This window comes from Hyperolius riggenbachi, chromosome 2, assembly GCF_040937935.1.
Source record: "Hyperolius riggenbachi isolate aHypRig1 chromosome 2, aHypRig1.pri, whole genome shotgun sequence".
In the NCBI taxonomy this organism is placed as follows: Eukaryota; Metazoa; Chordata; class Amphibia; order Anura; family Hyperoliidae; genus Hyperolius; species Hyperolius riggenbachi.
Window position 1 is genome coordinate 29,644,387 of NC_090647.1, and position 15,650 is coordinate 29,660,036.

The window sequence follows — 15,650 nt, forward strand, 5'->3', positions numbered from 1 at the left end:
GAAGGCCTATATACCCTGCTACCTATACTGAAGGCACATATACCCTGCTATCTATACTGAAGGCCCCTATACCCTGCTACCTATACTGAAGGCCCCTATACCCTGCTACCTATACTGAAGGCCCCTATACCCTGCTACCTATACTGAAGGCCCCTATACCCTGCTACCTATACTGAAGGCACATATACCCTGCTACCTATACTGAAGGCCTATATACCCTGCTACCTATACTGAAGGCCCATATACCTTTCTACCTATACTGAAGGCACATATACCCTGCTACCTATACTGAAGGCACATATACCCTGCTACCTATACTGAAGGCCTATATACCCTGCTACCTATACTGAAGGCCCATATACCTTTCTACCTATACTGCAGGCCCCTATACCTTGCTACCTATACTGAAAGCTACCAATATTGATGGCACCCATACCTAGCTAGCTATACTGAAGGCACCTTTACCTCGCTACCTATACTGCGGGCAACTATACCACGGATCGCACAATTCTTATGTGCAGGATTCGTTAGATTCGGGATTCGAAAGGTTCGAGATATTCGAGAACCTTTTTAGATTCGGATCCGGATTCGGATTCGAAGAAATTGTGGATTCGTCCCATCCCTATAATAAAGTTATTAGGGAATAAAAGGGAGGAGCGCTGACAACTGAAAATTGCTCTGGTCCGTTAGGATAAAAACCCTTGGGGGTGAACTGGTTAAAGGCATGCCCATGAGAGGTGCTCGGAGTCCCTTTAATATCCAGTGTGCAATGTTAGTGAGTATTATCATCGCAAATGCAGCTTTTGGGAGGAAACCCAGGCAGACACGGGGAGAACATACAAACTGTGCAGATAGTGCCCTGGCTGTGATATGAGCCTGGGTAGCTAGCGCTGCAAGGCGAGAGAGCTAACCACTACACCACCATGCTGTGGGGGGTTTACTGTATGTAGTGGAGAATGAAGGACAAAGGTAAAATGACTCCGGTGTCCTTCAGAAGCGCAGATGTGAAAAATTCCACATAATAACAAATCTCACCGACGCATTTCGCACTCCCACTCTAATTTCCCTGGAACCGGAGCAAACCGGCCAAAGAGACAAAACACCAGAAGAATGTCTGTTGACCGGCAACACAAACTTGCTCCTCACATTGTATCTTTCCCATCCTTTGAGAAAAATAACATTCTCCAAATAGGCTTCAATTCCATATGTTCAGTCAAAAATAAAGGGTTGGTAAAATACCGCATTTGGTGTGGAGTCTCGGTTCACACAAAAATCTGCACATTTCCGGTCCGGTACTGACCTGTCCTGTCAGTTTTGCATCAGTTTTCTATCAGGTTTACCTGATATGACCGGAAACGTGCACCTTTTCCGATCGATTTCCAACTTTTTCCCATTCATATCTATTGGAAATCGATCAGAAATTAGATCTGATAGTAAATCTGCCAGAAAATCTCAGTGTGTACCTAGCAATAGATGTCGCAGTTAGGTTAGATCCCGGGCCTAAGATGTGGCAGTTGGGTCAGATCCCAGGCCTTAGATGTGGCAGTTGGGTCAGATCCCAGGCCTTAGATGTGGCAGTTGGGTCAGATCCCAGGCCTTAGATGTGGCAGTTGGGTCAGATCCCAGGCCTTAGATGTGGCAGTTGGGTCAGATCCCAGGCCTTAGATGTGGCAGTTGGGTCAGATCCCAGGCCTTAGATGTGGCAGTTGGGTCAGATCCCAGGCCTTAGATGTGGCAGTTGGGTCAGATCCCAGGCCTTAGATGTGGCAGTTGGGTCAGATCCCAGGCCTTAGATGTGGCAGTTGGGTCAGATCCCAGGCCTTAGATGTGGCAGTTGGGTCAGATCCCAGGCCTTAGATGTGGCAGTTGGGTCAGATCCCAGGCCTTAGATGTGGCAGTTGGGTCAGATCCCAGGCCTTAGATGTGGCAGTTAGGTCAGATCCCAGGCCTTAGATGTGGCAGTTGGGTCAGATCCCAGGCCTTAGATGTGGCAGTTGGGTCAGATCCCAGGCCTTAGATGTGGCAGTTAGGTCAGATCCCAGGCCTTAGATGTGGCAGTTAGGTCAGATCCCAGGCCTTAGATGTGGCAGTTAGGTCAGATCCCGGGCCTTAGATGTGGCAGTTAGGTCAGATCCTGGGCCTTAGATGTGGCAGTTAGGTCAGATCCTGGGCCTTAGATGTGGCAGTTAGATTACTTCACTCAGATAAGGGTCACTTCCAGTGTTAAGACAGGCTGCAGTGGTCTTCAACCCCCACAGAAAGGAAGCGGAAAAAAAAAACAGATTAAAAAAATATTTATAATACAGGAGATCACTTTCCCTTCCAATAACTTAAAAAATAAACATAAAATTTTATTCCATGAAGAATGTGGAGTTTTATAGCGGCGCCTCCTTCAGGTCATCTGCATCAGACAAGTCTATAGAGCAGTTGAACTCCTCCTGGAAGGCCTCTAGAAATGGCGGAATGACCTCCTCCACGGTGACGTCTCTGCCCAGCTCCCGACTTAGGGATGTGACGCCTTTCCCCGCGATCCCGCACGGGACGATGTGGTCAAACCAGCTGAGGTCCGTGTTACAGTTCAGCGCCAATCCGTGGGAAGTGATGTGATGAGAGCAATGGACGCCTGCGGGGACAAGACAGGAAGTGACATCAGAGGGAAATAGCGCTGTGCTGCAGAGAGACAGAGGGAAGCGCGCTCAATAAATGTATACACTACCATCCCCCCACTGTGTACAGACTATAGCAACAGATCTCCCAGCATGGCACTACAGCCAATGACATGCAAATAATTGTGGCTTAAAGGGGAACTGAAGTAAAAGGTATATGGAGGCTGCCATATTTATTTCCTTTTAATCGATACCAGTTGCCTGGCAGCCCTGCTGGTCTATTTCTCTGCAGTAGTATCTGAACAAACACCAGAAACAAGCATGCAGCTAGTCTTGTCATATCTGACTTTAAAGTCTGAAACACCTGATCTGCTGCATGCATGTTGAGGGGCTATGGCTAATAGTATTAGAGGCAGGGGGGTCAGCAGGGCTGCCAGGCAACTGGAATTGCTTAAAAGGAAATAAACATGGCAGCCTCCATATACCTCTCTCTTCAGTTCCCCTTTAAAGTCCACCCAATCTGAAGCTCGGGTCAAAAAGGAAACACCTAAGAGGGAAGTCTTTAGGTGTACATATAATTAAGCTGTCGGGAAATTTGGGGAGCAGGGTTCAGCTAATGAACGGCTCTCCATGCTCCTGCAGAAGTCCCAGAGGTGTTAATTACTATTCCCCCTCCAGATCCCTGTGGACAGGGTGGAGATACAAGTACATTTGAAATCGGCGCCGGTAGACTTGGGCGCAGGATACAGCGGTATAAGGCTGATCCTGCTTCTGCACAAGTCCAGGCTGTGTTAATTACTATTCCCCCTCCAGGCCGCCATGGATGGTAAGGAATGAAATAATTCGGCTTCCAGCTATTGCTGGAGGCCGAATTATTGTGATTTTTAAGCAACTTCGGCTCAGTCTTCTGACGGCTCTGACGTTACTCACTGAGCGCCGCTATAGACTGATTCCTATTATAGTCTATGGCGGCGCTGGCTGTGCCCAAATCTAGCCGCGCTGATACGCACTGCTCCGGGAGATACCCCCTGAAGAATTCTGACAAGGGCTTGTCAAGGGCTCCTTTTCAAGCATGAGCGCCGTTGTCCTGAATGAGTACGGCCGCGCCGGACAGTAAGCCGGAGCCACTAACAGCTGAGAGAGATAGAGGGTGTGTGCTCTCCCCAGAATTTTTTTCCGGCCGGGTGGGGGAGAATGCAGGTTTTTCGCTTCTCTGCGCAACTCTGCTTACAGCATTAGAGGCGGATGAGGCAAGCCGATAATAGCCGGGTGGTCATCAAAATTAGCCAGGTGGAGTACCCAGCTAAAGGGGCCTGGGGAGAACACTGTATGTATGTATGTATGTATATGTATATATATATATATATATATATTTATATATATATATATATATCTATTAGGGGTAGTACAATGATCGGTAATTAAAACCAATGAATGGTTCATCTTTCTTCACAGTATATATTTTGCCTGGTCCACCTCTAGGCATTTTACAGAATCCCTAGGCGAAGTAGTGTAAATTATTTCCATCTTTGCTTAAAATGGTTTACAAATACTTTCAATTCCCAAATGTCATACTTTAGTTATCCAGAATGTAATTTATTACTGGTCAATTCTGCTCACCTATAGCGCAGACCTTATTACCCCCCAACATATAGGACCCCCGCTGATGTTATGTACTGTAGTGAATGGCGGTGTGCTCCCTACCTATAGCAGATATGCCTCCCCCCCTCCATATATACAGGCCATGTTGGTATGTAATATAGTATATGGGAATGTCCCCCCATGTATATAGAAGCTATACACTTATTAAACAGTATGGGGGTCTCCCTCTTAATATCAAAGTACAGTATGGGGGGTCTCCACCAGTATATCAAGGTACAGTATTGATGTCCCCATGTACATAGAGCTACAATATGGGGAACCCCGTTGTATATAAAAATACAGTATGCAGTTTGCCCCTATATACACACATACAATATAGGGGTTCTCCCCTCTATATATAAGTAACAGTATGGGGGTCAGTCTCTCTCTCTACACATAATACACATACATATACATATATATATACACATATATATATATATATATATACACATATATATATATATACACACACATATATACATATATATACAATACCGAGGTCTCCACCTATATATAGAACAGTACAGGAGTACTCATCTATAAAGAAATACAGTACGAGGGTACTTATATAATATTTCTATATAAGTACAGTAAGGAGTTCTCCACTGTATATAGAGGTACAGTAAGGAGGTCTCCCTTGTATATAGAAGTACAGTATGAGGTCTCCCCTGTATATAGAGGTGCAGTATGGAGTCTCCTCTGTATATGGAGGTACAGTTTGGGGGTCTCCCCTGTATATAGAGGTACAGTAAGGAGGTCTCCCCTGTATATAGAGGTACAGTAAGGAGGTCTCCCCTGTATATAGAGGTACAGTAAGGAGGTCTCCCCTGTATATAGAGGTACAGTAAGGTCTCCCTTGTATATAGAGGTACAGTATGGGGTCTCTGTATAGAGGTACAGTATGGGGGTCTCCTGTATATGGAGGTACAGTTTGGGGGTCTCCCCTGTATATGGAAGTACAGTTTGGGGGTCTCCCCTGTATATAGAGGTACAGTAAGGAGGTCTCCCCTGTATATAGAAGTACAGTATGGGAGTCTCCCCTGTATATGGAGGTAAAGTATGGGGTCCCCTGTATATAGTGGTGCAGTATGGGGGTCTCCCCTGTATATAGAGGTACAGTATGGTGTCCCCCTGTATATAGAGGTACAGTATGGGGTCCCCCTGTATATAGAGGTACAGTATGGGGTCCCCCTGTATATAGTGGTGCATTATGGGGGTCTTCCCTGTATATAGAGGTACAGTATGGTGTCCCCCTGTATATAGAGGTACAGTATGGTGTCCCCCTGTATATAGAGGTACAGTATGGGGTCCCCCTGTATATAGAGGTACAGTATGGGGTCCCCCTGTATATAGAGGTACAGTATGGGGTCCCCCTGTATATAGTGGTGCAGTATGGGGGTCTCCCCTGTATATAGAGGTACAGTATGGTGTCCCCCTGTATATAGAGGTACAGTATGGGGTCCCCCTGTATATAGAGGTACAGTATGGGGGTCTCCCCAGTGTATACAGGCCATGATGGTGGTACATAATATATCACACAGCGGGGGAGGGGGGTCTCTGCTCACCTATGGCGCACAGCTTGCGGCCCCGCACCCACACGCCGGTCTCCTGGCTCCGCCCCCCCGGGACCCCCAGGCTGCAGCACAGGCGGATGGCGGCCCCCTCCAGGCCGCAAACATAGCTGCGGAGGCTGCGGCGCAGGCGGCGGAGGCTGAGCACCGGGTAGCACAGCAGCTGGCCGGGCCCGTGGAAGGTGATGAGGCCGCCGCGGTCAGTGAGCTGGTAGTCCGCCCCCAGGGCCCGCAGCCTGGCCTCCTCCTCCTCCGGGTACCCCGCCCGCCGGATCCCCACCGTGTACACCGGCCGGTGCTCCAGCAGCAGCAGCCTGTCCTCCCCCCGCTCCGCACAGCGCCGTACACAGCGAGCCTGCAGCCCCGCCGCCTCCGCGTACCCGAGCAGCCCCAGCCGCACCGCCCGCAACACCGGCCCGGGAGCCGACATCCCGATTCCCGACACAGCCAGGGGAGGGGCTACACTGCAGCCACGCCTCTCCGCACTGACAATCTGACATCCCGACACAGGGGAGGGGCTACACGCTGCAGCCACGCCTTCCTGTGCCATCATCCCGACACAGAGGGAGGGGCTTCACTGCAGCCACGCCTCCCCGCTACAACATTCCCGATACACGGGAGGGAGCTGCACGCTACAGCCACGCCTCCCCGTGCCTTCATCCCGACACAGGGGAGGAGCTACACGCTGCAGCCACGCCTCCCCGCACAAGCACAGGGGGAGGGGCTGCACAGGAGAGGTCAGACGCCGCGACCGAAGGAGGAGCCAAATGGTCACCAGAGGGTGAGCTACGCTGACAGGTCACATGATTGCGCCCTTCTCTTTGCATGCTGGGGATTGTAGTGCAGTGGTAGGGATGGGGGGTGTCATAAATAATACCTCAACTGAGACTGTAGAAAGTCTTGCTAGGAGGACTAGTAGTGCACCACGTGGGTTATTGCAATTTAGAATGCAGTAATAATGTAGTAAAAGTGACACAATTGCATAGAGGCTACAGAAAGACTGGCAGGGACTTGGTGCACAGTAATAGGGACTGCAGGGACTTGTAATGTAGTAATAGGGACTGCAGGGACTTATAGTGGAGTAGTAGGAACTGTTGTACTTGTAGTGCAGCAATAGGTACTGCAGGGACTTGGAGCGCTGTAATAGGGACTGCAGGGACTTGGAGCGCTTTAATAGGAACTGCAGGGACTTGGAGCGCTTTAATAGGGACTGCAGGGACTTGGAGCGCAGTAATAGGGACTGCAGGGACTTGGAGCGCTTTAATAGGAACTGCAGGGACTTGGAGCGCTTTAATAGGGACTGCAGGGACTTGGAGCGCTTTAATAGGGACTACAGGGACTTGGAGCGCAGTAATAGGGACTACAGGGACTTGGAGCACAGTAATAGGGACTGCAGGGACTTGGAGCGCAGTAATAGGGACTGCTGGAACTTGTATTGCAGTAATAGAGACTGCAGGGACTTGGAGCGCAGTAATAGGGACTGCTCGGATTGGAGTGCAGTAATAGGGACTGCAGGGACTTGGAGCGCAGTAATAGGGACTACAGGGACTTGGAGCGCAGTAATAGGGACTGCAGGGACTTGGAGCGCAGTAATAGGGACTGCAGGGACTTGGAGCGCTTTAATAGGGACTGCAGGGACTTGGAGCGCAGTAATAGGGACTACAGGGACTTGGAGCACAGTAATAGGGACTGCAGGGACTTGTAGTGCAGTAATAGGGACTGCAGGGACTTGGAGCGCAGTAATAGGGACTGCAGGGACTTGGAGCGCAGTAATAGGGACTGCTGGAACTTGTATTGCAGTAATAGAGACTGCAGGGACTTGGAGCGCAGTAATAGGGACTGCTCGGATTGGAGTGCAGTAATAGGGACTGCAGGGACTTGGAGCGCAGTAATAGGGGCTGCAGGGACTTGGAGCGCAGTAATAGGGACTGCTTGGACTTGGAGCGCAGTAATAGGGACTGCAGGAACTTGTAGCACAGTAATAGGGACTGCAGGGACTTGTAGTGCAGTAATAGGGACTGCAGGGACTTGTAGTGCAGTAATAGGGACTGCAGGGACTTGGAGCGCAGTAATAGGGACTGCTGGGACTTGGAGTGCAGTAATAGGGACTGCTGGGACTTGTAGTGGAGTAGTAGGAACTGTTGGTACTTGTAGTGCAGTAATAGGGACTGCAGGGACTTGTAGTGCAGTAATAGGGACTGCAGGGACTTGGAGCGCAGTAATAGGGACTGCTGGAACTTGTAGTTCAGTAATAGGGACTGCAGGGACTTGTAGTGCAGTAATAGGGACTGCAGGGACTTGTAGTTCAATAATAAGGGCTGCAGGGACTTTTAGTGCAGCAATAGTTTACTGCTAGGACTTGTAGTGCAGTAATAAGGGCTGCAGGGACTTGGAGCGCAGTAATAGGGACTGCTGGAACTTGTAGTGCAGTAATAGGGACTTGGAGCGCAGTAATAGGGACTGCTGGAACTTGTAGTGCAGTAATAGGGACTGCAGGGACTTGGAGCGCAGTAATAGGGACTGCAGGGACTTGGAGCACAGTAATAGGGACTGCTGGAACTTGTAATGCAGTAATAGGGACTGCAGGGACTTGGAGCGCAGTAATAGGGACTGCGCTCCAAGTGCAGCAATAGGGACTGCAGGGACTTGGAGTGCAGTAATAGGGACTGCTGGAGCTTGTAGTGCAGTAATAGGGACTGCAGGGACTTGGAGCGCAGTAATAGGGAGTGCTGGAACTTGTGCAGTAATAGGGACTGCAGGGACTTGGAGCGCAGTAATAGGGACTGCAGGGACTTGGAGCACAGTAATAGGGACTGCTGGAACTTGTAGTGCAGTAATAGGGACTGCAGGGACTTGGAGCGCAGTAATAGGGACTGCGCTCCAAGTGCAGTAATAGGGACTGCAGGGACTAGGAGTGCAGTAATAGGGACTGCTGGAGCTTGTAGTGCAGTAATAGGGACTGCTGGAACTTGTAGTGCAGTAATAGGGACTGCAGGGACTTGGTGCACAGTAATAGGGACTGCTGGGACTTGTAGTGGAGTAGTAGGAACTGTTGGCACTTGTAGTGCAATAATAGAGACTGCAGGGGCTTGTAGTAAAATAATTTGGACTGCAGGGACTTGTAGTGCAGTAATAGGGACTGCAGGGACTTGTAGTGCAGTAATAGGGACTGCAGGGACTTGTAGTGCAGTAATAGGGACTGCAGGGACTTGTAGTGCAGTAATAGGGACTGCAGGGACTTGTAGTGCAGCAATAGGGACTGCTGGGAATTGTAGTACAGCAATAGGGACTACAGGGACTTGTAGTGCGATAATAAGGGCTGCAGGGACTTTTAGTGCAGCAATAGTTTACTGCTAGGACTTGTAGTGCAGTAATAAGGGCTGCAGGGACTTGTAGTGCAGTAATATGGACTGCTAGGACTTCTAGTACAGCAATAGGGACTGCAGGGACTTGTAGTGCAGTAATAGGGACTGCTGGGACTTCTAGTACAGCAATAGGGACTGCAGGGACTTGTAGTGCAGTAGTAAGGACTGCTGGAGCTTGTAGTACAATAGCAGGGACTCCTGCGATTGGGGTTTGTGGGACTTGTGCAGTAACACAGTTATCGGGTATTTTAGGGTTTGTAGTGCAAGGGAGTGAAAAGCAATCAGTGGCTTCAAAGCTTTGTGCTACCTCAAACTGTGGCAGCGGTGCTTTCAGTATTAGATCAGAATATTGATCATTTTCCTGGCCTGTAGATTGCTGCCCTAACATGGCCACTTGATTGTTATTTCGAAGAATCAAATTCTGGCAGAAAATTGATTGAAACTATTGATCGCTCCAGATAGAAAGATCTCGCTGAAAAGGGGGCAGTTGTACGGTGGTGGATTTGTGGCTGATTGACCCCTCCCCTCATCTAATATAGCGTTCAATTGGCCCCTGCAGAGTGTTGGCGGTGGAGCGCACTTCCTCCTGTGTCCTCTCTCTTTCCTTGCCCGTTACCCGTCATTATGTACTATATGTAACTATGTACATGCCGTAGCGTCACATGGGAGCAGGCAGCCAGCAGGGAGAGGACACAGGAGGAGAGCACCGGGGGACAGGTTAGTATGTACTTCCCTGCCACCACTCTACAGGCACCCTGGGGGAAGCACTAGTTGGAGGGAGACCTGAGGGGTCCATCGTTCCGCCGTCTATCTACCGCTGCCCCCTCACCCCCTTTTGAGCGAGACTTTCTGTCCAGAGCGATTGATAATTGAAATCGATCAGAATTCCGAAAGGCTGCCAGAAAAGGCATTGATAGTGTATGGTCACCAGTGTTCTCTCCCGGCTCTTTTAGCCTGGTGCTCCACCCGGCTAGTTTTGGTGAGCACCCGACTGTCATCGGCTCACTCCTCCTATGCTGTAAGAGTTTAGCAGAGAAGCACCGGCCCTGCATTCTCTCATCTCACCCCACCCGGTTACTTTTTCATGCCACCCGGCTGGATAAAATTTCTGGGGCGAACACTGGTCACCTTTAGGCAGGTAGATCGCAGCCACACACAGAGCCATCATTGCACACAATCCGGCCTTGAGCTTTCTCTGTAGACTGACCAGTCCGTTATCTCCTGACATAGTCCTGCGCGCTCTGCTAATGCTTCCTCCCGCCTATTATCAGCCAGCCTCATCTTTCTGCACTGACTGATAAACGAAGTATAAAAATACAGAAATAGCCCCAAAACAGGATGTTTTCCTGTATCCCGACCTCAGTAGCGCCAGCAGTACACTGGTAGAGCGATACGCTAAGGTCTAAATCTCAAGAGTAGAACCTTATTTATTTGTTTAAGCATTTATATAACGCCAACATATTACGCAGTGCTGTACAGAGTATATTGTTTTGTCACAAACTGTCCCTCAGAGGGGCTCACAGTCTAATCCCTACCATAGTCATATGTATGTATAGTGTGGTATGTATCTTAAGGTGCGTACACACGCACTACTATAAGGAACAACGGGTCTGTCAGACCCTCCTGCTGGGCGGGCGTTCCAGCGATAGTAGTACAGTCTGTCGGCAGACCGATAACACTGTGAACGATCCGCGAGTCTGCTGACAGACTGTACACACGCTCTACTATCGCTGGAACGCCCAGCGGGAGGGTCTGACGGACCCGTCGTTCCTTATAGTAGTGCGTGTGTACGCACCTTTAGCCTAGGGCCAATTTAGGGGGAAGCCAATTAACTTATCTGTATGTTTTTGGGATGTGGCAGGAAACTGGAGTGCCCGGAGGAAACCCACACAGACACGGGGAGAACATGCAACCTCCTTGCAGATGTTGACCTGGCTGGGATTTGAACTGGGACCAGCGCTGCAAGGTGAGAGCGCTAACCACTACGCCACCGTGCTGCCTACATCTTCACACTATATCACAGTCATCACTGTCACACTGCAAATGGACCAAAATTAAAGTGTAAACTGGCCACACACTGGTCAATGTTGGCAACAGATAGATCCCTCTCAGATCATTGTTTGGCCAGAGAGGGATCTATCTGATCGAATCCCTCCACACAATGTACGTAGATTGTGCACTGTGTCATAGGGTCCCTGGTCGCAGCGGTCGCGACTGGGCCCGCAGTCACACAGGGGCCCATGCACAGAGGGTTACAGATGGCCTGTTTCTGCAGGCGAGGCAATCACGATACTTACGTTGCCGGGATCCACACGCCGCATGTACTTACTTCCTGGTCCTGCATTCCACATTCAAAAACCAGGAACATTCCATCTTGTAGTAACAGAGGAACGCGAGGGACCAGGAAGTGAGTACATACGGCGCGTGAATCCTGGCAACATATGTATCATGATTACCCGCCGGTGGGATCCCTGCCTAGCTAACTATAATGGGGGCACCTATTCCTGGCTACCTATACTGGGGGCACCTATTCCTGGCTACCTATACTGGGGGCACCTAATTCTGGCTACCTACCTATACTGGGGGCACCTATGCTTGGCTTCCTATACTGGGGGCACCTATTCCTGGCTACCTATACTGGGGGCACCTATTCCTGGCTACCTATACTGGGGGCACCTATACCTGGCTACCTATACTGGGGGCACCTATACCTGGCTACCTATACTGGGGGCACCTATACCTGGCTACCTATACTGGGGGCACCTATACCAGGCTACCTATACTGGGGGCACCTATTCCTCGCTACCTATACTGGGGGCACCTCTTCCTGGCTACCTATACTGGGGGCACCTATTCCTGGCTACCTATACTGAGGGCACCTATTCCTGGCTACTTATACTGGGGGCACCTATATCTGGCCACCCATACTGAGAACAACTATATCTGGCCACCTATACTGGGGGCATCCATGCCTGGATACATATACTGGGGGCACCTATACCTGGCTACCTATACCTATCTACCTATGCTGGCTGCATATACTATGGGCACCTAGTCCTGGCTACCTATACAGGTGCACCTATGCCTGGCTACCTATACTGGGAAACCTATGCCTGGCTACCTATACTGGGACACCTATACCTGGCTACTTATACTGGGACACCTATGCCTGGCTACCTATACTGGTGGCATATATACCTGGCTACCTATACTGGGACACCTATGCCTGGCTACCTATACTGGGACATCTATACCTGGCTACCTATACTGGGACACCTATGCCTGGCTACCTATACTGGGACACCTATGCCTGGCTACCTATACTGGTGGCATATATACCTGGCTACCTATACTGGGACACCTATGCCTGGCTACCTATACTGGGACACCTATGCCTGGCTACCTATACTGGTGGCATATATACCTGGCTACCTATGCTGGGACACCTATGCCTGGCTACCTATACTGGTGGCATATATACCTGGCTACCTATGCTGGGACACCTATGCCTGGCTACCTATACTGGGACACCTATACCTGGCTACCTATACTTGGGCACATATACCTGGCTACCTATACTGGGACACCTATGCCTGGCTACCTATACTGGGACACCTATGCCTGGCTACCTATACTGGGATACCTATGCTTGGCTACCTATACTGGTGGCATATATACCTGGCTACCTATACTGGGACACCTATACCTGGCTACCTATACTGGGGCACCTATGCCTGGCTACCTATACTGGGGGCACCTATACCTGGCTACCTATACTGGGGGCACCAATACCTGGCTACCTATACTGGGACACCTATGCCTGGCTACCTATACTGGTGGCATATATACCTGGCTACCTATACTGGGACATCTATGCCTGGCTACCTATACTGGGACACCTATGCCTGGCTACCTATACTGGTGGCATATATACCTGGCTACCTATACTGGGACACCTATACCTGGCTACCTATACTGGGACACCTATACCTGGCTACCTATACTGAGGTTACCAATACCTGGCTAATTATATTGGGGCATGTATACCTGCATACCTGTACTGAGGGTATCTGTACTGGGGGCACGCATGCCTGGCTACCTATAGTATACTGTATGAGGTGATTGTGCTTAGTTGTGTGGAGGGTGCTGGGCTGTGTCACAAGGTAATGGAAAGCAGAGTTGTGTGTGTGTGGGCGGAAGGGGGGGCAGGTCCAAATGCCTGCCAGGACTCCCTAACTATGTTCTCCAAAAAGTCAGCTTGGCCTCACTGTTTTGGAAATCCATAGCTTGCTGCACATTACACTTGCGCAGTGCGGATACAGGTTTGTAGTCGGAGTGGAATGTCGCTTTAAGTGGCGATCAGTGTGTGTTAATGTGCAATTGAAGTGACTTTTTCCTCCGAGCCTCCATTTCCTGCCCCAGGCACTCATCGGGAGTGTATTTATAATTCCGTGGTGGTGAATATAGTTACACATCACACTTCCCCTGACACCCTCCTGTCTCAGGATGTGGCTAATGCTCATCTGGAGACCACATTTCACAGCAGGGGATGGGGGGACGGTTTCTGCATTATACTTCAGACATGCAGGTCTTCATTACACAAGGCTTACCCGTACACTCCTAAGGTGTGTACACACATCCAATTTTGACTGGCCAATTTTACCACCTCAGTGTAGCATGAGGACCAACAGATTTTGAATACTTTGAGCAGATTGTGTAGCTCTCATATTACATGGAAGTGGTAACATTGTCTAGTGTAGGCACGCTTAAAGTGTACCAGAGACGACATGTGACATGATAAAATAGACATGTGTATGTGCAGTGGCAAGCATACAGACACCTATGTTGTGCTCCTTTTCTTTTTACCCTCCTTAAAAGAGTTTATAATTAGCTATGGAGTTTTTCTCCAGTCGGGACCCAGTCGGCTCACTGATAACAAATTACAGATGTAAAACACTTCATGGACCAGTAAGTCTTACTAGTCCATGAAGGCGGATGCCGGTGGTGGAATCGTCATGGAACACTTTTTATCTATAGAGTACAGATAGCGGATGTACAGACTTTGTGGTCCATAGCTGGTGTTTGTATACAGTGTGCCTCTGAGGAAGCGGCTTTTGGCCGTGAAACACGTTGATGTGAATTGAAGCTCTGAAGTTGTATCCATGCGCTTTGTCTGCAACCTTGAAGATATTGTAATTGAAGAAATAAATAGAGATACTGTTTATATAAAAACCCCGCTGTCAGTATTCCTGCTCTTACCATGTCAGGTTCTGCTGCCTCCACTGGCAGCGCATCTGGGACTTCCGGTGCGGCTGGCCGCATTGACAGGGATGGTGTCAGCAGCGTTCATGCGGAGATCCGGCCGCATGATACTCAGACTGTAAATGTGGGTGAACGCACGGGCTGTCAGCATTGCTCCTCTTATACTCTAAGTGTGTCAGCTGATCACCTGTCAGCTGACACGCATGGCTCCACCTCCGGTTCCGGATTGGCTGAGTGGGTGGGGGACGTGTTCTCCTGCTTACCCGGGCTATTTAAGCGCTGTTCTGACATTTGCTCACTCTTTGCTCTAGCTAACACTTCGCAGTGAAGGCTTCAGACCTTAGTCAGTTCCTTGTGTGGCTTGAACCGGCAGGACCCCAGGGATTCCATACTAGCTCAGCTTATTATATATTGACTAGCCGACCCGCGGCGTAGCATACGCCGCATAAGAGGGTAGAGGGCAGGAAGGGGGTATTGGGCACAGCGGTGGGGAGGGGGGTTGGACCCTCCCTCAACTGGTTCCCCCTGTGTGCTCTACCTCCAGCTTAAGCTCAGCAGGAACCCCCCCCCCCTCACCTGGGTCCCCCATATGCGCTCCCCCTCCTGCTTAAGCACAGTAGCAGCCGCCACTATTAGTAAGAGGCAGCGGGCGGGGATGACTCACCTCTTCCGTGTTCCGTCGTGCGTTCCACTGTCGTCATTTCCTGCAATGCCGCACACTGTATTGGTGTAATTTGCCTTTTTAAAACAGAAGGAAATCTGCAATAATTCAGCTATAAGTGAACATTTGTGGTTATCCACAATGCACTGCTACTAAATATGAAAATTACCCCTTTCCCCCCTTGGTAAGCCAAGCAAGCATCCAGAGCCGCTGGTGTATAGCAAGCCTATATCTTCAAATTTTACACAGTCATATCAAACCCACATGTAGACAGCCAGTTTCAGACTTTTGGTCCTCATCAGTACATGGCAGGGATTGCTACGGCTGTATGAGATAGGGCTTGGACCAGTACAACAGAGTAACCAAGCAGCTGAGGGTGACCCAAACCACTCGTAATGTATAGGGGGATGAAAGGGACCAAAAAGACCTCCTACTAAAAAAAGCAAAGCTTGGTATAATTTGCCTTCCTAAAACAGAAAGAAATATGCAATAATTCAGCTATAAGTGAACATTTGTGGTTACCCACAATGCACTGCTACTA

General features: G+C 49.6%; 1 protein-coding gene across 1 annotated transcript; it reads right to left on the bottom strand.

The window, feature by feature from the left end:
• Window positions 1-2,326: 2,326 nt before the first annotated feature.
• LIPT2 (lipoyl(octanoyl) transferase 2) lies at window positions 2,327-6,325 on the bottom strand. Its single transcript, XM_068266586.1, has 2 exons — window positions 5,816-6,325; window positions 2,327-2,623 (listed from the first exon to the last, which is right to left on the bottom strand). The coding sequence occupies exons 1-2, from the start codon at window positions 6,249-6,251 to the stop codon at window positions 2,376-2,378; spliced, it is 684 nt and encodes a 227-aa protein (XP_068122687.1). The 5' UTR covers window positions 6,252-6,325; the 3' UTR covers window positions 2,327-2,375.
• Between the last annotated feature and the right edge of the window lie 9,325 nt (window positions 6,326-15,650).

Excerpts from the sequence above, each read along its gene's own strand:
- LIPT2 (XM_068266586.1), bottom strand. The coding sequence starts at position 6,251 with ATGTCGGCTCCCGGGCCGGTGTTGCGGGCGGTGCGGCTGGGGCTGCTC. Across the intron at positions 2,624-5,815 it reads CCGCAAGCTGTGCGCCATAG|GCGTCCATTGCTCTCATCAC; the intron begins GTGAGCAGAGAC and ends TTGTCCCCGCAG.